This window comes from Macaca nemestrina, chromosome 1 (assembly GCF_043159975.1).
Source record: "Macaca nemestrina isolate mMacNem1 chromosome 1, mMacNem.hap1, whole genome shotgun sequence".
NCBI lineage: Eukaryota > Metazoa > Chordata > Mammalia > Primates > Cercopithecidae > Macaca > Macaca nemestrina.
Genome location: NC_092125.1, coordinates 124689383 through 124714387, shown reverse-complemented (window position 1 = coordinate 124714387; position 25005 = coordinate 124689383). Strand labels below are relative to the sequence as shown.

General features: G+C 41.0%; 1 protein-coding gene and 1 long non-coding RNA gene across 6 annotated transcripts in view; one reads left to right on the top strand and one right to left on the bottom strand.

The window, feature by feature from the left end:
• LOC105489213 (uncharacterized) overlaps nucleotides 1-25005 on the bottom strand; it is a 137199-nt gene that overhangs the window by 4929 nt on the left and 107265 nt on the right. For all 3 annotated transcript variants that reach the window (XR_011607678.1, XR_011607687.1, XR_011607681.1), the window contains one exon: nucleotides 4676-4791. This is a non-coding gene — a long non-coding RNA (uncharacterized lncRNA). The remainder of the gene's footprint in view (nucleotides 1-4675; nucleotides 4792-25005) is intronic.
• The window catches only part of LOC105489247 (NBPF family member NBPF4-like), an 84983-nt gene that overhangs the window by 31592 nt on the left and 28386 nt on the right, over nucleotides 1-25005 (top strand). For 2 of the 3 annotated variants that reach the window (XM_071068846.1, XM_071068802.1), the window contains exons 1-8: nucleotides 16922-17061; nucleotides 17164-17376; nucleotides 18492-18591; nucleotides 19457-19671; nucleotides 20714-20786; nucleotides 21626-21846; nucleotides 23469-23520; nucleotides 24286-24425. In XM_071068846.1, coding sequence (XP_070924947.1) covers nucleotides 17199-17376; nucleotides 18492-18591; nucleotides 19457-19671; nucleotides 20714-20786; nucleotides 21626-21846; nucleotides 23469-23520; nucleotides 24286-24425 — 979 coding nt within the window. In that variant the 5' untranslated portion in view covers nucleotides 16922-17061; nucleotides 17164-17198. Of the gene's footprint in view, nucleotides 1-16921; nucleotides 17062-17163; nucleotides 17377-18491; nucleotides 18592-19456; nucleotides 19672-20713; nucleotides 20787-21625; nucleotides 21847-23468; nucleotides 23521-24285; nucleotides 24426-25005 lie in introns of those variants that run through there. The other variant, XM_071068856.1, reaches the window with a different exon arrangement.

The window sequence follows — 25005 nt, the reverse complement described above, 5'->3', positions numbered from 1 at the left end:
TTTTATTGAGACACAGTTTGAAACAGGGTAAATATCACATTTCTTATCCAACTCTTACCCACTGAGTGTTAGCGTTTTTTGACTTTTTTTTTTTTTTTTTGCCTGAGTTAATTACTTTTACCATGATAATCACCAGATGGTGATATCCCAATTCCATCATTCCACTAATATTTATTAGTTGGCATTCAACTTTAAAGAAATTTCTTTTATCCCCTTTGTATGACATCCATGTGGATTGATGGATTCCTGTTTCATCTGATGTGATATAATCTGCTAACACCGTTTATTCTGATGCCCAAACTGTCTTAGGGTTTTCCAGGGAGAGCCCCTTCAAGCTGACTCTGTGTCCTTTTGACACTACTCCATTCTTTGAGCACTTACTATCTGGTGAAACAGATGTTCTGGGCTTATATTTTACCTTTGTTATCCCTACCCTGGAATCAGCTATTTCTCCAAGGTCCCCTAGTTTCTTTCAGAGAGTGGTATTTAGAAAGAAAGATCTGGGTACTGGATGTGCTCATTGCTACTAGGCCCTGTCAGTGGACACAGGTAGAAAATATATGTATGTCGGTGTGTTCATACATACATACACACACATTACACACATACACACACATATCCCTTTTTATTTCTGTATCTAAAAATATTCAAAACCATGAACTCGCCTGAACACTACTAATTATAATCCAACACTATAGGGTTCATTCTAGCTTAATTCTTTTCACATTTGTAACTCGCTTCTCTGACTTAGCTCTCAGTATCCTCAACATATTTATTTGCTCAATCCTCTTGTGCATAACCAATCCCTCAGTCTTATTAGGCTGTTGCCCTTCTCAGCGACCTTCCTTCCTAAGTTCTGGCTCTGGTTGGGCAGCTTTCGTCATTCAAGCCTGCCTAATGAGTTTAATCTGATGAGGAAGGAAGGAAGGAGGAAAGAAGGAAGGAAGGAAGGAAGGAAGGAAGGAGGAAAGAAGGAAGGAAGGAAGGAAGGAAGGAGAAAGGAAGGAAGAAGGAAGGAGAAAGAAAGGAAGGAAGGAGCAAGGAGAAAGGAAGGAAGGAAAAAGAGAGGAAGGAAGCAAGGAAGGAAGGAAGGAAGAAGTAAAGAAGAATGAAGAAGGAAGGAAGAAGGAAGAGGAGAGGAAGGAAGGAAAGAAGGAAGGAAGGACGGAAAGAAGGAAAGGAGGGAGGTGGGGCTTTATATATAAAAAATAAGTGTAAAATATCAATCAAGTTCCATGATTATTGATTCTTGGAACTACAAAGTATTTTTTTAAATTTTAGATAAATCAGTCTTTAGGACATAATTTAAATAAATTCTGAAAATCTAGAAACAGTCTTAATATAGTCTTTTTAAGCATTTCAAAATGCTGTGGTACGTTGTTTTTAAGGCAGTTTGAATTTAACACAACTATTTTGAAGTGAGAAGTATTTACATATTTTAGTGATGATGGCTATTTTCCGGTAAGTAAGAGCCATATTTCTATGGTTGAGAATTGTTTGCATTTACTTTGGAGGATGGAATGGGGTTAGTAGATAGGCACCGCAAGAGATGGAATGTGTTTTACCTGGAATTCCATCTCCTAAATGACGGAAAACCTGATGAAATTTCCAATTAGCTTAATGTGATGTAAGTGAGCCAAAACTTAAAATGATTGTTTCACTAAAGACTACTAGGACACCCAAATTCAAAATGTATTGCACAATAAAATTATCCTCCCAGAGATCTTTTGTGGGGCAAGATGGCTGAATAGGAACAGCTCTGGTCTGTAGCTCCCAGCGAGACCAACACAGAAGGTGGGTGATTTCTGAATTACCAACTGAGGTACCCGGCTCATCTCACTGGGACTGGTGAGACAGTGGCTGCAGCACAGGGAGTGCTAGCAGAAGCAGGGTGGGGTGTCACCTCACCCGGGAAGTGCAAGGGGTGGGAGAACCTGGCTGAAATTCACAAAGGTTTGCAAGTCACCTGTTAGTGAGACAGAGTTTGCAGGGGTTTAAGTGTATTTGCAGGAGGGGAGCACAGATGTCTACACGTGTTAGAGTAGGGTGCGGCAATGGTTACAGAAACATTAAAAGCAACCACAAAAGTTGAGCAAATCATATCCACAAGATGTTTCAGAGTGGATTGAAAGAAATGTGTACCATGTGGGAAAAAAGTGATTGCTAGGGGAGAGAAGGAATTCAACCCCCAAACATAAGTCCTTCTGTTGCATGTCAAGTTACTGTCACATTGCACCTTTCCGACATGGACTCTCCTTCCTCCCTCTCTCATTTACATGCACCCTTGTGAGGGTGCTGGGCTCTCCTGGATAATCTGCCTTTCTCAACATACTTAACACCTCTCCAAAGTCTCTTCTGCCATGTGAAGTAACACATTCACAGGTCCCAGGAATTAGGATTGGACACCTTTAGGGGAGTTTATTCTGCCTACCACAGCCACTCACCTCAGTGAACACATTTCTGCAAGCCCCTCAGTCAGTGCTTGACCCTCACTTCTGAAAGTAAGTCAATTGAAAGCAACTCTGCCCAATGAGCAGCTCTGAGTGCCAACAAATCAACACCAGCTCACTGATGTCTGTGCCCTTAGCCAGTCTCTGAACCCCACACTTTCCACAAATTCTAAGTCCAGTCTGCTCAGAAAGACTGAATGATCAGCAGAGCTCTCTCCATTTAAGAAGCAATAAATTCAGACTTCTGTTTATTAACACACAGGTTATGAGGTGGTCTCTTCATCTGACAAGTGCCTTAATGTTACATGTATAGAATTACATAGAAAGAAAACAGAAAGAAGAAGAGAATGCAAGGAAGGGGGAAACTATAAAGAAAGACTATGCAAGTTCCACTGCAAAGGGATCTGAATCAGAGAGAAGAGGAGAAACTCTGGGGGAGAAGAACCTGAGGATCCAGTGCCTGTGAGGCTCCCTCAGAGCTGGGAGCTGCTGACATCTGAATGTGGGGAGCAGGCTGAGGAGGAGCCAGAACTGAAGGTTTACAGCCTTCCAAAATGTACATATTGAAGCCCTAACCTCAGTGGGACTTATATAGTGAAAAGGCCTTTAAGGAAGTGATTAAGAGAAGTGAGGTCATAAACATGGGGCCCTGATCTGATAGGATTAGTGTCCGTCTAAGAAGAAACTCAGGGAGCTTGTTCACCCCACTCCTCCTCCCACAAATCACACACAGCAAGTGAAGGCCGTGTGGGGGCACAGAGAGTCTGTGTGCATCTCCAAGGCGGGAAGAGAGCTCTCACTGGAATCCAATCTTGATCTTGAACGTTTAGAATCCAGACCTGTGAAAGAGTACATTTCTGCTTTTCGAACCACCCTGTTGATGGTATTTTGTGATGACGGCCTGAGCTCACTAATACAGAAGGTTTCTTAGACCCTGGCCTAGGCAGCTCCTCCCTGGGCCTTTGTGGGAGCTGCCCAAGTTTTCCTCAGTGCTCAGTTTCTGTAATCTGCATCCACACCTACTCTTACCCTGGTTAAAGCTGATCTTTGGCTTCAGAAAGAGAATTGGGCACAATGGTTTCATAGCTTAATTGTCCACAAGAAAGAATGACCTGGACCAAGGATCTTCTTTGATTTTCTTTGGGAAAAGTTTGACATCTGACCTTGGACAACTGTACTCAGATTCTGCAGGGTGACCCTGTGACTTCACATGCCCTGCACTTCCTTTTCCTGAGAGCTTTCACTGCTCTGGACTCTCCAGAACCACAAGGCAAGGGTTTGGCTGCAGGTGAAGGACCTGAACCAGCCCTGGAAGACCCAGTGGAAAAAGAAGAATCCCCAGGATGAGGAATGGGAGGAAGGGTGAGAGGCTCTTCTTATAGGAAGAGAAGACGCTGGAGGATCAGAGAACCGTGTGTGTGTGTGTGTGTGTGTGTGTGTGTGTGTGTGTGTGTGTGTGTGTCTGTGTGTGTGTGTGTCTGTGTGTGTGTGTGTGTGTGTGTATGTGTAGAGGATGAAGTTAGTGGAGTTCCGGAGAGACAGGGTTGCCCTTCTGGGGCTAAGAATATGGATTCCTTGGTATTCAGTCTCTGGTCCTCTCCCTTTCCTGGTCCTCCTCATCCTGCCTCCCCACTCCTCCCCTCCTCCTTATTCTGTCCTCATTCTGTCCTTCAGCCTTTTTGTCACCACTCTCCCTCCTCTTCCTGCTCCCCCTCCCCCATGCCCTGTCACCTCCTCTTTCTTTCACACACACAGGATACAGGTCAACACTGGAAAGGGTTGCCGCAGTCTGAGAAGCTGAAGGAATGCTTTATGCTAGCAGGAGAAGCACAATTGCATTTCTGTGTTGTCAGTACCTGTTTTTGAGGAGACAAAGCAATATGGCTCCAGCTGTAGGGTGGAGCCTCCAAAGACAAATCCTGAGGCCAGGGCAGCACAGGAGTTAGGCCAAGCTTGGACATGGTGTGACCAATAGTAAGGAAGCACCAGTACATTGGTCCTTGGCTAACAACTGGACCCGTCTCCCAGGAACTTGAATATTCCAGGTGTCCTCCTCTTCTGCAAGGGACCTCCAAGGGGAAGGACCATGCTGCTTTCTTGTGTCCACTTGGGGGTTGGGGGGCAAGTGTACAAGGATCCCCATGGTCCTAGGAGCTGGGGGCAGGAGGGACGTCAGGCCAAGGCAGGTTCTAAGCAAACTACCCAGCTTCTCCATTTAGACCTACCTGAATGTTCAGAGTGGAAGGTTAATGCAGCCCCAGGCTCACCTACTCTGTCATGGCCTTTTCCTCCTTTCCATGTGGTCTTTGCTTCCTATGAGGGTTCTGCCACTGAAGTCAGCCTATTGGGAAGTAAAAGCAACACTTAAAATGATCAAAGAGACCAGCATTAGTATTGGTGCAATTCTATGGTCCTCAGTGGATTACCTAGGATGCAGCCAGCACCTGGGTCACCTGGCTAGGGCCTGTCCAAAGAAAAGCTACCCATATGCCCATTGAGACCCAGGTGAGAGTTCCAGGGACCTAGTCGCTCACCAAGAGATTGACCCTTACCATCCTCCTGAGTGTCAGGAGCCTCAGCGCTGAGAGTTCTTGGTCTACACCAGGGCACTGCTCACTCTCGGGGTCCAGGGCTTTCAGTGGAGTCTCCATGTCTCTAACATTGAATCCTCCTAGTTTGATGCACCAAAGGGCCCCTCCCACAAAGTAGGCAGACATGGAGAGTTACCAGATGCAAAAGGTAAATTATATGTTATGTGATTCATTATAAAAAGAGAACTAAAACCAAAAACAACATGATTCTCTCAATAGATGCAGAAAAGACTTTTGATAAAATTCAACATCATTTCATGTGAAAACTCCCAAAAAACTAGGCCCTAAAGGAACATATCTCAAAATAATAAAAGCTATCTGTGACCAACCCACAGTCAACATCATGTTGAATGGGCAAAAGCTGGAAGCATTCAGCCTAAAAACTGGTAAAAGAATAAAGCAATAATTTACACTTCAACAAGGCTTTTTAAAAATTGCTCTTCAAAGACATTGGTAAGAGAATGAAAGGACAAGCCACACTTAGGGAGAAAATACTTGGAAATCACATATCTGATAAAGGACCTCTGTGTACATACTAAGGGAACCCTCAAAGTTTATTAATAAAGAGCTAACAATCAAATTTTCAAATGCCATTCAAATTTTCAGAAGCCATCCAAACCCATTAACAGATGAATGAATAAAATAAATCGTGATATATCTATCACATGGAATATTACATTACTCAGCAGTATAGCAGAGTGATCTATTAATACACATGAAAACATGGCTACAAATCAAAATAATTATTCTGAGTGAAAAAGATATACAAAAATACCAAAATATATAAATATATAAACCAAAAATGTAAACATAGTGTATGATTCTATTTATAGAAAACCTGAGAAAATTTAAATTAATCTATTATGACAGAAAGTCAAGCAGTGTTTGTCTGAGGTTGGGGGAGAAACATGAGGGAGGAATTACTAGGACACAAGGACACTTTCGAAGTGGTAGCTATATCCACTACCTTTTTTTTTTTTTTTTTTTGAGACAGGGTCTGGTCCTGTCACCCAGACTGGAGTGCAGAGGCACAGTCTCGGCTAACTGCAACCTCTGTCTCCTGGGCTCAAACCATCCTCGTAACTCAGCCTCCCAAGTAGCTGAGACTACAGGCACTTGCTGCCGTGCCTGGCTAATTTTTTGGTTTTTTAGAGATGGAGTTTCACCATGTTTCCTATGTTGGTCTTGAACTCCTGAGCTCAAGCAATCTGCCTGCCTTGACCTCTCAAAGTTCTAAGATCACAGGCACAAGCCACAGTGTCCAGCCTATATCCACTATCTGGATTACAGAGGTATACATATATTCAAACTTTTAAATTTATACAGTTTAATTATGTTCACTCTTGCATGTAAGTTATATCTCAATATAGTTGTTAAAACAATTTAAAATATTAGAAAACTGTCATAGCTTGATTTAATAAATCTTTTTTATATTTGCAGAAAACCCAATGTAATTCTCTACATTATCAGGACAAAAGCAAAAGACTGTATGATTACCTTGACATACACAGAAAAAAAGCATTTGGTAAAACTGAAAACTTTATTTCATGATTATAAAAAATAAACCCCACAAAACTCTCAGCTTGAGAAGAACAGAAGGCAACACTTCCAACCCCACTAAGGGCAGATGTGGGAAACCCACAGGTAACATTATATTGAATGGTATAAGATCAAATGCTTTTCTATTAAATCACACAAAAAGGTAGAATATCTACTTTTACTTTTTCAATCCAGCATTAGATTAGCTATCTTAACCAATGCAATGAAGTAAGAAAAAGGAAATGAAGCATTGAAAAGATTGAAAAGGAAGAATAGAATTTGTCTTTATTAACAGATAATGATTGTGTATGTACACATTCCTAGAAATCTACAAAAATCTATAAAAATTAATAAGTGAGTTTCCAATTTTGCAGAATATAAGTTCAATATAAATAGTCTGCTGTATTTTTGTATATTACCAATGAGCATTTGGAAAGTGAAATTTATACAATTTCATTTAAACTAACATCTAAATACATGATGTGCTTAGTAATAAATTGAACAAAATTGATGTAAGGCCAGTATGCTGAAAACTACAAAACATTGCTTTAAGAAATTATAAAAGAACTAAATTAGTGGGGAGATAAATGTTGTCACATTTATCAGAAGAGTTGTTGTAGTTAAAAAGTGAATTCTTCCCAAATTGATCTCCAGATCCAATGCAATTCTGGTAAAAACTCCAACAGGCATTTTGGTAGAAATTTACAATCTGATGCTACCATTTATATGGAAATGTCAATGATCAAGAATAATAAAAAACCAACATTATAAAAGAACAATGGTGAATGAACTCACTACCTATTTCCAGATTTACTGTACAGCTATGGAAATCAAAATCATGTGTATTGTTAAAAAAAACAGAACATATGTCAATGGAAGAGAAGAGAGAAGTCAGACATAGATCCTTACCTATATGCTTGACTAATGATTCTTAGACATGAATATAGTTATATGTGTATATATAAGCACCTTTTTGATGATTATCTATCTTTATCTCCAAAATAGGGGACATTAAGAGAACTTAAAAAGAAGCCATAATATAGGAGATACTATATTTATCTCCAAAAAGGATTTTTTAAATAGTATATATATAATGCAGTCTGATATGATAAACAACACAATGAAACAAATTGGCAAAATACTTGAATAGCTACTTCAGAAGAGAAGGCACATGAATGGTCAATTAGAACAAGAAAAGATGCTCACCTCTTTAGTCTTCAGGGACATCAATCAATACAACGATGAGATACTATTACATATCCATGAGAACGCTAAAATTCAAAAGACTGAAAATGCCATATGTTGATGAGGATATAAAGCACTTGGAAGTCTTATACTTGTGTGAATGAAAAATGGTACAACTCCTTTAAAAATTTCGCTAACAGTTTCTTCTAAGTTTAAACAAATACAAATCAGATGGACAATCGTTCCATTCCTAGGAATTTACATACTATGTCTGCACAGTGATTTGTATGTGGATGCTTATACTTTATTCATAATAGCCCAAACCTGGAATGACACAAATGTCCAGTAACAAGTGGATGTATAATCAAACATGGTGTAACCACACAAAGGAACACTACTCAGCAATTATGAGGTATTAACTGTTGATGAAAATACTCATATGGATGGATTTTAAAATTAATGTGATGCATGAAAGAAGGCAGACACAAAAGAACACAAGTATAATTTCATTTGCAGAAAATGGTTAAACAGGCAAACTGACCTAAAGTGACACTGGCTCCTTGGGGATGAGGTTTGAAAGAGTGATGAACTGTAAAGGGTTACAAGAAACTTTGAGCTTATGGAAATTCTCATACTTGATTATAGCAGTTGTTCCATTTGTGTATATATTGGTAAACATGCATTTAATTACATTTTAAAGTGTTGCAGTCTATTGTACTTAATGTATACCTTTATAACATTGATGTGACCATCTTAATTTCTCCATACTAGCAATTAGAAAATGAAATTCAATAAAACATAATAAAGATTAATATCCAAAATCATTACATGCTTAAGAATACATATAATGAAGCACATACAAAGTGCCTGAAAGCTATTGGTGAGAGAAATTAAAGAAGACTATATATAGAAACATATATCATGTTCATGGATTGAATGACTCAATTTTGTGAGGATATCACATCAACATAATTCTGATTAAGAATTCTAGTAGGAGTTTTTAGAGAAATGTAGATGCCAATTTAAAAATGTATTTAAATGAAATAATCTAGGATAGGCAATTTGGTCTTGAAAAAGACAGAGGACTTACTCTGCTAGAATTCAAAATTCATTTTAGAGCCACAATAATTTAAAAGCTATGGTACAGGTGTAAGTATACATAAATATATCAAAGTAAAAGAATACAGATTCAAACAATATGCCAGGTATGCACAGTTATTTAAATTTTTTTAAAACAAAGACATCAATGTCCTTCATTGGGGAAATGAGAGATTTTTCTATAGAAAGTTTCTGAGTGAAATAATATTTGTTGTTTTAAAAACTTAATGGTAACAACCACTTTCTACCATACATTGAAATTAACTTAAGATGTGAAAGTTAGATTAGAAACCTTGTAAAGGAAAAAATACAAAATATTTTCATGAACTTGACAAAGGAAAATATTTCTTAGACCAGGTACTGTAGCACTGACCACAATAAGAAACCAATTACATTGTACTTCACCTTTAAAAAGCTTCTTCTGATTATAGGTTAGTGTTTAACAAGGCAAAAGCTATCTGGAGACCAAGAATAATTATTTGCAACATATATTCATGTTATAAATAATTATATAATACATATATATATATGTCTATATTGGGTCCAATCCGCATGGTCCCCTCTGTCTGGTATGGACTGAGGAAGTCCACTCTAGCCTTAAAACAGCACGGGCTGCCAAGCATTCTCAGAGAGCCTCTCAACTTCAACACTTCACACATTCATATGTGAAAAAATGGACTCATTCAAAATATATAAATAACTCCAACAGATCGCAAAGAAAATGACAAACAACCCAGTACATCAATGAGTGGCAAAATTTGAAAAGGTGCTTTACATAAAAAGATATCTAAATGACCAATAGGCATGTGAAAAACAAAACAGATGATATCACTACACACCTGGTAGAAAGGCTAAAACTTAAAAGAGAGAAAATAATAAGTGTGTGGGAATGTAGAGCAACTGGAAACAGCCTACATTTTTCATAGAAATGCAAAATAATACAAACTTTATGCAAAACTCTGTGTCCATTTTCAGTCTTTCACCAAGCAATTCCATCCCTAGCTATAGATACCCAGGAAAAATGAGTATGTATCTTCACAGAAAGAAGTTTACAAGAATATTTTCAGTTACTTATATATAAAAGACAACAAGTAAACCTGTCTACCATCACAAAAGTGGATATCAAACTGTGTGATAATTATACAATAAATAGGATATTTCTAGGCCAAAACAAAATGAAATGAAAGAAAACCACAATCAAACAAATTAGTAGCATATATATCCAACTGATTAAGAGAGGTCAAAACAAGAGAAGATACTGAATGATTTCATTGTTATGAAGCACAAAATTAAGCAAAATTAATCTGTTGTGGCTGCTATAGTTTCCATATTTGTCCCCTCCCAATCTCACGTTTAAATTTGATCCCCAATGTTGGAGGTGGGGCTTAATGGGAGGTGTTTGGGTCATGGGAGTGGATCCCCATGAAGAGATTAACCCCCTCCCTGGGAGAAGGCAGTGAGTGAATTCTCACTCTATTAGTTCCCACAAGAGCTAGTTATTAAAAAGAGCCTTGTGCTTTTCCTCTCTCTTTTGCTTCCTCTCCCACTATCTGATCTTTGCACACACTGGTTCCCTTTCATCTTCTGCCCCGTGGGGAAACAGCTTCAGGCCCTCATAAAGAGCAGTTGTTGGTGCCATTCTTCTTGTGCAGCCTACACAACTATGAGCGAAATACACCTCTTTTCTTTATAAATGACCCAGCCTCTGGTATTCCTTTATAGCATTGCAAAGGGACAAAAGGACTAACATAGTGACAAAATTTAGAATATTTTCTTCATTTTGGGGATGAGTGTTGACTGGCATGGAGCACGTCAGAACCTTTTGGCATAGAATAAAATGTTCCCTCTCTTGATTTGGGTGTTATTATATAAGATATAATTATATTAAAAGTCATTAATCTGTACCCTTAGGTTTTTTTGTAGTTTCCTCCATGCAAATTATATCTTTGTGAATAGCTGGTAGCATGAAACAAAGTGACAGATAACAAACACTCAAAAAAGTAAAAATTGACAGAAGATAGGTAACAAATATTCAGCAGATAAATAACAGGGATCCCTTGAGAAAAAAAAGTACAAAAACAATGGAATAGAACGAACACAAAAAAGTTTTATTTAACAAAAAAAGAGTTCGACATTTAAAAATTTGAAATAATATTAAAGTGACACACTGTTTCCTTGGAAAAACAATGCAGAACCACAAACTCTGAGACTTAGTCTAGCAAAAGTACTGTCATTCAGTTCCATCTAATGGTATAAGGTTATCTTTGAAGGCCAAAAGAAACTGGTTTCTAATTCTTATTCTTCTCCTCACAAGATTTGCGACCGAGAGTTATTTTGTAATCTTTCTGAGTCTCTTTTCCCATCAGGAGCAGGACAATACCTAAGTAATAGATAGTATATAGAAGTAAATATGATCTCATGGCAGTGGACATCAATCGTAATAAAGTATTAAGAATATATTTACATTGAGCTCTCCTTTATCTACTTTAAAATTGCAGACAAACAACAATTGACAAAGAATAGATAAAATGTTCTAACATAAATATTCTCCCATTCTTTCTAGGAAGAAGTCACACATACAGTTAAAATAATTAAGAGAGGACCCACTTCACATCAAACAACCTTCCCCAAACCGTGAAACAGGCCTGCTTTCTAACACCAGAGATGAACTCAGTCTATTCCAGACAGAGGGGCTTGTAGGGGCTGGACACCCTGCAGTCCTGTCTGCCTGGAATAGACTAAGAAAGTCTGCTCCAGCCTTAGAACAGCGTGGGCTGCCAAGCGTTCCCACAGAGGCTCTGGACTTCGGCTCTAGATGTCCGAAGAATACGTGCATGTGGGTTGGGTTAAAGCCAGTTGAATCATATGATCAGGGCTCTCATCAGCATCAAAGTCAGTGGAAGGATGCCAGTCCCCAGAGCTCTGTTCCAAGCCACGGGATGCTCCATGGAGGGGCAGTGGACATACGTATACCAATCAAGAGAAATATCGGTAACAGACAAGAGGCATAAATAAATAATGCACATCCTCCACTAAAACCCAGGAAAAGTCTCATTCCAAAAGCGATGTCTTGAAGAAAACACAGGTACAAATCTTTGTGATTCTGGATTAGACATTTCTTTAGTAGGCACAAGCAACCCCAAAATAGAAAGATAAATGTTCTTCATTGAAATAAAAAATCGTTCATGTTTCCAAGGACTCTGTCAAGGAAGTGAAAAGATAATCCATGTAATGAGAGAACTATTTGCAAATCATATGCCTAACAAGTGTCTAGTATCTACAGTATATAAAGAATTCATATAAGTGAGCAAAAAAGACAATTTAAAAATGGGAAAAAAGTTTGAATAGACATTTCTGTAAAGGATACATACAACAAGCACATGCAGAGATGTTCAATGCTTTTCCTCATTAGGAAAATGTAAACTTAAATCAAAATGAGATACCACTTCAGACCCACAAGGGTGACGTTAACAAAAACACAACAAATGTTTGGAAAGTTATGGGGAAAATGGAATTCTCATATATTACTAGTGGGAATGTAAAATGCTGTAGCCACTGAGATTGGAACAGTCTGTCAGTTCCTCAAAAACTTAAACATAAAGACATATATGATGCAGCAATTGCACTCCTAGGTATGTAACCAAGAAAATTAAAATCAGATGCTCACTCAAAAACATGTATAAAAATGTTCATAGCTGCATTATTCATAATAGTGAAAAAGTGGAAATGTTCCAAACTGCCATCAGTTGATGAACAGGTAAACAAAATGTGGTATAACTATAAAATGGAGTATCATTTGGCCACAAAAAGGATTGAAGTACTGATGCATGCTATAGCAAGGATGACCCTTGAGAACATTGTGCTAAGTAAGAGATGCAGATGCAAAAGGCGATGTTGCATTATTCCATATACAGGAAATGCCCAGAACAAGTGTATCTATATAGACAGAAGGTAGATTAGTGTTTGTCAGGGACGGCAAAAACGGGGGAATTGGAGAGTGGCTGCCAGTAAGTACAGGCTTTCTTTCCAGCATTACGAAAGTATTCTGAAATTAGGTAGTGGTGATGGCTGCAAAACCTTTGGAATATAGTAAAAGATGCTGAATGGTATGCATAAAAGTGGAGAATTTTGTGATATATGAATTATACTTTAGAAGTAATAATAACAAAAGTAATACAGAGACGTATCTTTCCACATCTCCATGCCCTATATTTTTATTTAAATATATTTACTTAAAAAAAAATTAAAAAAAAAAGCTTTTTAGGGCCAGGTTCAGTGGCTCACTCCTATAATCCCAGCACTTTTGGAGACCTAGGTGGGAGGATTATTTGAGGCCAGAAGTTCGAGAGCAGCCTGAGCAACATAGCAAGACCTCATCTCTACAAAAAATAAAAACATTAGCCAGAATGGTGATGTGTGCCTAGAGTTCCAGCTACTTGGGAAGTTCGGACAGGAGGATGGCTTGAGCCCAAGAGTCTGAGGTAGCAGTGAGCAGTACAGACCATTGCACTTCAGCCTGAGTAACAGAATGAGACCCTGTCTCAAAAAGAGGCATGTCACATAGTAAGTGGCCAGATAAGTTGCTTACAGCATGTTGAGAGGAAATGTATTAGATGAAACAAATTAAATCCAACATGTTTTTTTGAGGCAGGGGGCAGAAATGAGGTACAGGGAAGAGAAACACTTACTTGGAAAGAACCCACACAACGGAATTGGAAAACATGGAATGGGGCTTGTGGGAGGCGGACTCTACCTGAGATCTGGCTTCAGTCCTTACGGCAAAGGGAACTTGGGCGAGTTGCAGACTCTCTGTGCCTTGGTTTCTTCATCAGCAAAATAGAATCATCCCATCAACTATAAGGTCCGTGGTATCAGAGGGTCCCCCAAACGGACTGCACATCTGAGTCATGTTAACAAATAAATTCCAGGCCCCACCTGAGCGCACTGAATCAGAATTCCTGCAAGGAGGACACTGGACTTGTATTTGCACCGACCTTCCCAAGTGTTTCTTACTCTGACCAACTTGGGGGTGGGAACCATTGAACTGCATCACATCATTCCAAAGCCAAAACACGAAGGCAGAACAAATATATATTCAATGCAGTCTCTTAAAGTGGAGAAAATTCTTGGGGGAACCTAGAATTGAAGGAGACCTGGTTTGCTGGGCTCCATCTTAACTTTGTCCTAAGTATGGCAGAGACACGAGCCCTTCAGGACACACGCCTGAGGCAGTGACAGTCGAACTTTGGAACAGTGGAAGTCCTAGTTTCAAATTCAAGCTCGCTTTGAGTGGAAATTAAGTTTACGTCTTTTTGTACAGCAACAAGGCCAGTCTTCTGCAAGCCGCTCACCTTACAAGGAAATAAACAAAAATCATACTACCAAGAACTCAAACTTCAGCAGACATGGATAAGTAAGGAAGTCTTATAAACCTGTTCTAGCCACCGAAAAAGAAACCAGAAATTTAGCAATTCTTTCACATTCAGGACAGTTGTGTTCACTAGATCAGAGGCACTGAGACATGAAGACAAGACCCCCTAAAAAGGTAAAACATTCCTTCCTACCCTAGGACATCCCTGCCAACTTCAGTGAGGTGGGAACCCAGCTACCCACTCTACAGAAGGGGTTGCTTTTGTGTCTGGAAGGTGTCTGACATCCTGGGACCTGGACCCATCTCAGGGAGCTTTGGGAAGAGCCCGAATCACTGATGGAATTGTACAGTGGATGGAAATGGTTCAGCAGGATGACGGTAAGTGCAGAAGCACGGCCAGGTCATACTGAGAGACAATGAGTGGCACTAATGGGGAGAAAGATTAAGAACAAAAGTTTGTGCTTCGACTTCAGAAACTCAAACCAATAACTAATTTGCTCTTATAAGTAGTAAGAAGCATTTTTCTATTTACATGAGAATTTAATCTCAAAAGAGAGATCAGAAAAAATATTAAGTCCAGGACATAAAACCTAAACCATAGCTTATATTTCTTCATTCTAAATAGAGCTAACAGTAAAATCTTCTCCATAAAATATATATTGTGGTTATGAAAAGGCAAAGTCTTAAAGAGAACCATTGGTATTCAATAGAAGAGTGAAATAAATACAGCCAAGGGAAGACCCAGGTGTCATACTTCTCTTGTATATTCCAAAGTTCCAGTGAAATTCCAGGTAATAAAGGTTATTTCCCGCACTGTTAAAGCAAGGTTACAGACACTTCTGAATTTTGGTCCCAGTGCTGAAGGAGGGCACACCTCTGTCCTAGAAAATGACACAGGGATGAATGCTCTTCCTGAGCATTCCTGACTCATTCTGGTCATTCTTCCAGCATCACAGAAACCAAAAAATAGGAATACGGCCAAATACATGATTTGCTATCCCTCTTCTTCAGGTTTCTTACCTGTTTCTTATGGATAATAACATTGCCTTAAGGATTATGATGAAAATATGATATCCAAGCATGTGTACAGTTTTGAACAAAATGCTTAGTATGAATTGGTCAATAAATAATTTTGTGACTATTTACTGAATTACATGGATTCTATAAATAATTACTGAATAATTATTGTGATTCCTTTTATTGGCAATGCTCAAAACTCATCCCTGTGTGACCTCAAGTAAACCACGTAACTTTGTGAATCTGCAGTTTCATCATTTTTAAAATGACGAAAATAGATTTTCATTCTGACACAGAATGTCAGGTCTCTGAGACATCAGAGAGTAGATAAATTTACAGCCTTTAATACATCTCAAAGCACTGTCATTACACAGTGTAGTTAGAGGACAGTGCGGGCTACTGAGAGGAGCGCTTTCCAATGGGATTGATCCAGTCCTCCTCCCTTCGCTTCCACATGAATGTTGGGTAGCCCGTGGTCACACTCATCACGCCCTCAACTCAGGCAAGTCCAACAGCCACACTTAGGGGACCTGGGCTACAGGACAAACTCCCAAGTCCTAGCCTCACAAAAACTGGTTGAGGATGGAAGCTGAGAAAGTGAGGAGGTGGTTTAGGGGAGCACGCTCCCCTACTCGACCCTCTCATCTCAAACTCACCTTCTACTGCACAGGAACACTGAGGATCACCAACCACACCTGATCGTGAGCTTGATCTTGCCAGGTGGAATGCAACCAGACATCAACACTGTTAGAGCAACTATAGATAAAGATAGATATAGATATAGATATAGAGATAGATATAGATATATCCAACAATATTCTCTGAGAAGCGTTCCAGGCCCTATTCTTTCCAATATATGGGAAAACTAAAAACAACAAAATAGCATCAGGTTTGCAAGACTTTCCAAGATACACGGTCACACATGTTTTCAGGGGATATGTACAAATGATTTTGATCACTTGATATCTTGAAAAGAGCTCTTGTGGGACCAGAATGATATTCGTAAGTGACAAGTATGAAACGAGTGTTCAGTGACATTAAAAAAACAAATCAACCTACACATAGAGGAAGAGCTATAGACATAGGGATGTGAAACTGGTCTTAAGTGTAATGAAAAGCCAAGATGCTGCCCCAGTAAGAGAAAATAAATGAACATAACAATGGGATGCAGCAAGAGGAATAATGATCCAGGAGAGAAAATATTTTCTAAAAATGAATCATTCATTCACTTTTCAGTAGCTACAAAAAAAAAAAATGCAGAAGACCCAGGGGATATCATGGCAGTCTAAATCTGATATCTTTCACATGTGGAAAAGCCTTAGGATCTGATTCAACTTAGAGAAGGTAGAGTGATTTTGTGACTACCACTAAGAAAATACAAGCTTTTGGGAAACTACCTCTACTTTGATGATTTTATACACACAAGAGATGAGCAATGAGGAACATGCTTAGATGTATTGGGAAAGAGGTGGGCCTGTAGCATTGTCACAAGGGTGCACTAACACTGAGAGTGACTGCTGAAGAAATGGTCCCCATCAGTGACCCTCAGGTAAGATCAGGGCCCTAGTGTTTCAGCACAGGCTGGGCAATTGGAATGCAGGGCTCCTAAGATTCCACGACACCCCCACCTTCGAATTCTGTTATTGCAACTGCAGACTGTTACCTGGCACGCTGGCTGCTACCTCCCTCACTCTTATCAGAGTTGGAGCTATAGGCAGGGCCTTCAACTCTGAGCTCAGGCAGCCTGGACCCTGTTTTTGCGGTTAAGGACTCTAAAGTGTTGTGGGTGTTGATCAAGTTTCTCTCAACTGTAAGTTAACAATTCCAGTTATTGTCATCTCTCAGTCCTAATGAAACCTAACTGATTTCACTAGTTTTTGAGCCATCATGTGTTTGGGTTTCTTCTCCCCAGTCCCTGGCTCTACCTCTTCTGCCACAAACGTCAGCATGGTGGTATCTGCCGACCCTTTGTCCGGCGAGAGGGCAGAGATGAACATCCTAGAAATCAACAAGGAATTGCGCTCCCAGCTGGCAGAGAGCAATCAGCAGTTCCGAGACCTCAAAGAGAAATTCCTTATAACTCAAGCTACTGCCTACTCCCTGGCCAACCAGCTGAAGAAATACAGTAAGTTCTATAGATTCACCATCACGAAAGTGAGGACCGATCACCTGTCTTCTCTCTGAGAAACTGAACGATCTCTTCATCAAAATTAATGTCATCCTTCCCATACTTCTAGGAAAATAGAAATGGGTTTTTTAACTTCATGGTGTTAAGGATGGAAAACACAGGCACAAAGTATTTAGCAACTTTTCCACATTTGCAGTCTGGTGTGAGGTGAGAGGAGAGTTAAAATCCAACATATTGACTGCTGACACAGGCACAGAACCACCTGTTCTTCTCAGCAAGAGGCTAAATCATGTTTATGAGAATCCTCTCTGTACCATGTAAGATGCTGCAGACAAATAACATCTAGTCTGTTGGTCTAAACATCTGGGACTAATGAACTTCCATTCACTTCAGACTTCTTTGAGGCCCAGTAGGCAAAGCTCTATTCTGGGCACCCTGGGGGAAACATAGTGACAGTACACAGCACCTGCACTAAGGAGTTTAAAGAGGAGATTGCTTCTAATAGTAACTGTGGCAGCCATTAAGTGACAGCATCAAGAGCAGGGAGTACCATAGTGAGAGGGAAGTCCTGCTTCCTGGGGCACAGGCTCTTATTCCTAAAGAGGAAGAAAGCTGGCACATAAGACATTGTGGAGGTAGCAGTGTCGTGTGCAGAGCAGGGGCCCTGGGCTCCTGGGCTCCATCCAAGTTGCCTATCTTCTCGGTGCCTAAGTTTCCTCATCTGTTCATTGGGTACTATAATAATATGTACCTCAGAAAAGTGCTGCAATGACTTAACATTATCTATTTCTTCTAAATCTTGGGAAAGTGTCCCAAGATTCAGAGTCAGACCTCAGGGGCTGTGAATTCTGACTCTGCCTTGTTCCAGGTGGATCATCTTGTCCAGTTACTTGATATGCCCTTGAGTTTTTTTCTCCCCATCTCTAAGTTGGAGAGTATCAGTTGCTAGAATGTTGGGAGGTTGATAAATAAAGATGTGGAAATGCCCGCCTGGAGCCTGGTACTGGGGCTGCTTTCGTCCTTGGGATGGATGCTGCTGCCTGCCCTGACGGCAGTGATCCCAGCAGCATGTCCAGCCTTGCACTGAGGCAGGTGTGTCTGTCTTTTCTCAGAGTGTGAAGAGTACAAAGACATCATAGACTCTGTGCTGAGGGATGAACTGCAGTTCGTGGAGAAGCTGGCAGAGAAGCTCAGACAAGCTGAGGAGCTCGGGTGAGTAGGCCCCATTGGGGGCAGGCAGATGGGCAGGGGTGTGAATCTCTGAAGTGCAGCAACTCAGCTGGGAGAACTAAGAGCTAAGCTGGGCCAGGACAAGGGCAGGCATTTACATGGCAGGCACATGTCACACAAACATTTATAAAACAGAGAACAGTCATGTTAGTAAGTTATGGGTTGCAGTTGTTTCTTGAACCTTGTTTTCTCTTTTTAAAACAAGGCATTGTTGAGGTGAAATTTGCATAACCAAAGTTAATTAAAAGAAAGTGAACCACCCAGCAGCATTTAGCACACTCAAATGGTGTGTGATCACCACCCCATTTACTCTTAGAATCACCTCCTGACTGACTGCCGCATGTCATTTGTTCAATCAATCTTGCCTTCTTAACCCTGTCATTTTTTTCTTCCTACATCTTTCAAATCCACCCCATTTGCACCTGGTCACATTTCTATGCGTGGCTTTAGTTCAAGTCACTGCAAGATGCACTGTGTGAATTTCCGTATAGAAATGTCCATGGCCAAAGTGAGGAACTGAAAGGATATCCATTTGGAACTGATCTAGGAAGACACCAGCATTTGTTTACAGAAAAGAAAGATGAATGGAACATCATCAAGGATCTTACAGGAGCACTCTCTTATGTAGAGGAACCCTTTAAAAATATATACATATGTATAACTTAAATATATATATATTTTGTTAATATTGTATTTTTCTCCGTGACAAAGACATTTCCCCAAATATGTGCTGACCTTCTGCTTGGAAAGCTCCTTGAGGACATTCTCACAGAAACCTCTGTTGCAGTATTAGAACTGATCACTCATCCCTTTCCATTATTAAATGTTCTCTACTATCTCACCTTAGGCAATATAAAGCCCTGGTTCACTCTCAGGCACGAGAGCTGACCCAGTTACGGGAGAAGTTACAGGAAGGGAGAGATGCCTCCCGTTCACTGAATCAGCATTTCAAGGCCCTCCTCGCTCCTGATGACCTTGACAAGTTCCAGGGTCAGGACCTCCGAGAGCAACTGGCTGAGGGGCGCCGGCTGGCAGAGCGCCTTCTCCACAAGCTCAGTCCAGGTGAGGTGGCGACAGGCCCTGATAACACACAGCTCTAGGCTTATGAAAGTCCCCAGACCTCTATACCTCCACAATGACAATTTTATGGGTAGAGTATCTTTCCAGTAAATATCTGTGGCCATGACATGATCGGGACTTCCTGAGTAGGAATAGAGATGGGAAACCCATGGGGTTGGAGGTCACAGTATTGCAAATGTCTCCTCCTTTCTTGATGGAACGTGGTCTTTGGAGCAAGAGGCAGCATTCGTCCAGTTTTAAAGGACTGGAAGGAGGCTGTGACAGGAGGCAGCTTGTTAGAGTGAAAAGAGACCCGGACTAAGAGTGAAGGTTCCCAGGCTCTGTCTTCAGCAATGTCTTTAGCAACTGTGCCCAAATGATTAATTTATCCTTCCTGGGTTTCTGTCTCTAAATCTGTAAAGGCAAACAAATTGTCTCTGGCATTCAAATGTGGGAACACTTATGACTCTATTGCACATGAGATAAAGCCCCTCGCTGTGTGCTGTTGGAGAAGGTATTTGAAGTGCTGGCATTTGGTGGTAGGAAGTGGTTGAGGCTGGAGCACTCCCCATGGAGACAGTGTCCCTGGATAACACAATCGAAGCCACATAGGGGGCCCATGAAGTCCCTGATGTACGGTGTATTGTGGGACAAGGCTGTTTGTCCTGTTCTAAGAGAAAGATATAGGTTCTAAATGCGAGCTGTGACAGGACACAGAGCCTGTGCCTGGGAATCACATCTGTGGGAGGATTGGGGAGACAGCTGCTGAAGTTCAGAGAGAGGCTGGACAAGCCTGCAGTGATGTGAAGAGGAAAAAGTCTTTTCAATATTTGGCCACATCTTGATGGTGACCCCCAAGATCAGAAACGATTGCCTCATGCATCAGGAAACCATTCCAGGGCATTTTGTTAGAGATAAAACATGAGAGCTTTCAGTACAGTGCAGACCCATATATATAGATGTTCATGTGTCCATGCACATAGGGCTCACTGTGCTTGCATAGGTGAAGTGGGAAATATCTGAATGGACACTTCTGTATTTGCAGAAACTGATGAAGATGAGGATGAAGATGAGAAAGATGCGGAGGTTGAGAAAGTACAGGAATCACCTGCTCCCAGGTAACACTGAATAATCAGGAGCAGGTAATGGGTGGTAAAATATGAAAAGGGTCTCAGAAAGAACACAAGTCGGGTGAAGGTAGTTACAGATTCCAGATGCAGGATAAGAAAGCTGCAGAGTCCACTGATTCCATGCATTCACCCAACAGGAACTAGCCCTGTTAACATGCTTGTCCACTGTCTTCTTGGTACCCGTAAGCATGACCCTAGACGAACACACAGCCCAAGGGACTTCCTGCACACATAGATGAGACATGTTCTCCCCTGCAGTGAAAGCCAGGAGGAGGCGCAAAGCTGCTTCCTACATGGCAGACTTTATGTTCTTTTACGGAAAGATAAATAACAGAGAGGCAACAAGCAGAGGAATTAGGAAGTACCTAGCAAAGTTGAACACAAAGAAAAGCACCTAGACAAAAAGTTTACATTTCATGGCACAATATATAAATTAAAAAAAAATTAGAAGCCACACCATCTCTGGAGTCTACAATGGCTCAAACACCTGCAATCCCGTGGTCACCATATGTTAACTACAACCCAGCTTAGACACACCATGTGGCAGCTGTTTTTAGTCTCTGTGTGCTCTCAAGACTGTACCATACAGAGAGAGCCGAGTCTCCTTCCTCAGCTCCTATCTACCCAGTGCAATGATCTCTAGTTGCTGTTTCCTCTCTGATTTTCTCTGCTCTGTTGCAGAGAGGAGAGGATTGTCTGTTCCTTCTTAAAGGGAAACTCCCCTTTGCTTTCTGAGACCACTCTCTTATGCCTCCTGTCAAAACCAGTAGGACTTCCTGGGGTCCTATGTCTTTTGGTTTAATTTTCTGTCATTTCTATCCCACCAGGCTCATCAGGGAGGTGCAGATGGCTGAAGGAAAGGAAGTCCCTCAGGACTCACTGGAGGAATGTGCTGTCACTTGTTCAAATAGTCACGACCCATCTGACTCCAACCAGCCTCACAGGAGCACCAAAATCACATCTGAGGAAGACAAAGTCGACTCTGCTCTGGTTGTAGAGAATGAACCCTCTCATGATGAAGAGAAGGAAGCTCTAAACATTCTCCCAGGTAGCCTCTCTATTCTTTGTCCCTCCTGCTTCTGTCTAGGCTGAGGAAGATCAATTCTGAGGACAGGCTGCATACATACATATTGGTTTGATTTACATACTAAGACAGAGCTGGGTGCAGTGGCTCATGGCTGTAATCCCAGCACTTTGCAAGGCCTAGGTGGGTGGGTCACTTAAATTCAGGAGTTCAAGACCAGCTTGGGAAATGTGATGAAACCCACCTTTACACAGAATATGAAAAATTAGCCAGGCATGGTGGTGCGTGCCTGTCATTGCAACTACCCGGGCGGCTGACAGGGGAGTCACCTGAACCGAGGAGGTAGAGGCTGCAATGAGCCATAATTGCACCACTGCACTCCAGCCTGAGTGACAGACAGAGACTCTGTATCAATTAAAAAAAAAAAAAAGAAAGAGAGAAAGAAAGGAAGAAAGAAAGGCAGAGAGAGAGAAAGAAAGAAAGAAAAAGAGAGAAAGGAAGGAAGGAAGGAAGGAAGGAAGGAAGGAAGGAAGGAAGGAAGGAAGGAAGGAAGGAAGGAAGGAAGGAAGGAAGGAAGGAAGAGAGAAAGAAAGAAAGAAAGAAAGAAAGAAAGAAAGAAAGAAAGAAAGAAAGAAAGAAAGAAAGAAAGAAAGAAAGAAAGAAAGAAAGAAAGGAAAGAAAGAAAGAAAAGAAAGAGAAAGAAAGAAATGAAGAAATAAATGGATAAAAGTAAAGAAAGAAACTATGAGGGAATATTGCACACAGCCATCCAAGGGTCAGAGAACTTTCCTCTACTCCTTGTCCCATGGCATGACTTTGTCTTCCTGGCCCCAATGTCAGCATGTTGGACCACAGGCAGGTGTGACAAAGTCATAGCCATCTGTGTACAGGAGGTAGCTGTCAGGTCTCCTGGTTCAGTTCCTATGTCTCTTGTCACATGCAATAATTATTTGTGTCCTTGAACAATGTACCTGGAGTTTCTATGCCTGTCACAGGCCACTGGCAGTCTTGCCTGTGTATTTGGAGATGTTGTTTCTCTGGATTCACTGTTCTCAGCCCCAGACTTGGTCTCCTTTAAATCAGCTTGTCTCAGCTAAGCAGTCACCTTGAAAGCAGGATATAAACACTGCTACCTTTATCTTGCTTAGAAGTTTCCCTAAATAAGGCTGGGCCCTAAGTTCATCACCCCATGAGTGGCCAGTGTTTCTGTGTAGCACCACACTCTTTTTTCTGCAAGGGTTGTTGGAATTTATCCATCAGTTCAGTCTCCTATATAAATTTCTTGAACCGTTCATTGACCATGATATATGATAAGATAAATCAGTATTGCAACAACACTTCTGGAGAGTAGTTAGGGCCTTTTTGAATTCTTGTGAGAAAAGTTTGTTTAACTGTCGGCACAGACTTATGTCAGAGGAGAGGTGATTATGATCTACCACATGAGGGAGATTTTGCTCCATGGGTATGGAAAGAAGGCTTATCGACTTCTGACAAGACTTAATGTATGGCGCCTTAGAACCTTCCTGTCAAAATGTCACATTCTTACACTGAGGATATTTATGTTCTTGTGCCTTGACGGGGCACTGATTTCTTCTTGTGAAGTGTGATTTCCTTACTGTGACCTGCTCTTCTGAATTTGTTTACAGAAAATCAAAATGATCATGAGGAAGAACAGGGGAAAGCGCCAGTGCCCCCCAGGTAACTGTGGATTTGTGGGCTGTTGGTTCAGTAGTGACACCTGGACACCACGGATCCAGGGAAAATAGGAAGTGATGAACAGAATTGTCTCATCCATTCATCCAACTGCAAATTACCCCTTTCACAATGTTATCTTCTTTATTGTGGTACTTGAATAGGTTTCAATTTCTTAATCCATCTCAAGCATGGGAACCGACAATCAGTTGAGCCAGGTGAACTGACTAAACTCAGGGATTTCCTGATCTCACCTGTGGTCTCCCATGTAGTTAATCCAGAGTAAGATGCATATCTGCTTTCTGAATGTTTTGTGTCAGCATGTTGGCAACTACTTAGTTTGCAAGACAGAAAATTTAAAAAAAAAATTTCATATGATATCAAAATATTGAAAAAGGGGGACCTTAAAAACAGCAGCTGTGAGTCTGGAATGCCTCAAGAGCTCTGTTCACGTGGATGCTGCATGTAAATATCAACGCCATTTGTGTGAAGGAAGTGAAGCCCCGTGTTAGATCTCTCTGCTGCAAGTCATGCTGCTAGTTTACAGGGAGAGTCTGGGTCTCCTGCAGCAGCTCATTTGTCCCCCCTTTGCTTTCTGTGACCACTCCCTTTGTGTCCCATCAAATCACATGACATGCTGTGGTGCTGAGTCTGTCTTGATCTAATCGGCTGTCTTTCCTATCCTACCTGGCTCATCAGGAAGCTGCAGGATTCTGAAGAGAAGGGAGTCCTGAAGGACTTACCAGAGGAATGTGTTTTTTCTCATTCTAGACACTGTGACATGTCCAACTCTTACCTGCATCATGAAGTCACTTTCTTGGCACTGGATGAAGAGAAAGTTTGCTCTGTTCAGGATGTTGCCAGGGATTACTCCAAATCCAAATGGGATGAAACCCCACTTGGCTTCCTAGGTAGGCTCCCTATTCTTTGCATCCCATAATCTGTCCATAATGACAGATTTCATACCTTCAGGAAGACGCAATGCTTACACACCGGTTAGAACCAGGCTCTAGGATTGAGTTTGAAGGAAGGCATCCTAGGAGTCAGAGTTGTGCTCCATCCTCGTCCAAAACCACACATTGTCCTTCATCTTTGCCCCATTGTCAAATCACTGTACCCAAAGTTGACCTGACAAATTCATACCCACCTCTGCAGCCTGGGTGCAGGATGTAACCACTAGTCCTCCTGATTTAGATTTCATCTGTCACCTCACATGAAATCTTCTAATTTTCCCTCCCAAACAACCTGAGTTTCTCTGCCTGTCCAAGGCCACTGGCAGCCTTATGTATATCCTGTCATTACCCTCGTTCACTTCTCTCAGGCTAGACTCCCTCCCCTTTTAGCAGGCTTGTCTTAGCTAAGAGGTCTGTGAGTACCAGAACATGACACCACTATTAGATTTTGTATGTTTCTGAAAGGAGGCTGGGCCCTGGAACTCCCTGCCACATGAAAGACCAATGTATCCACGTAGCGTTAGAGATTCATTTGATT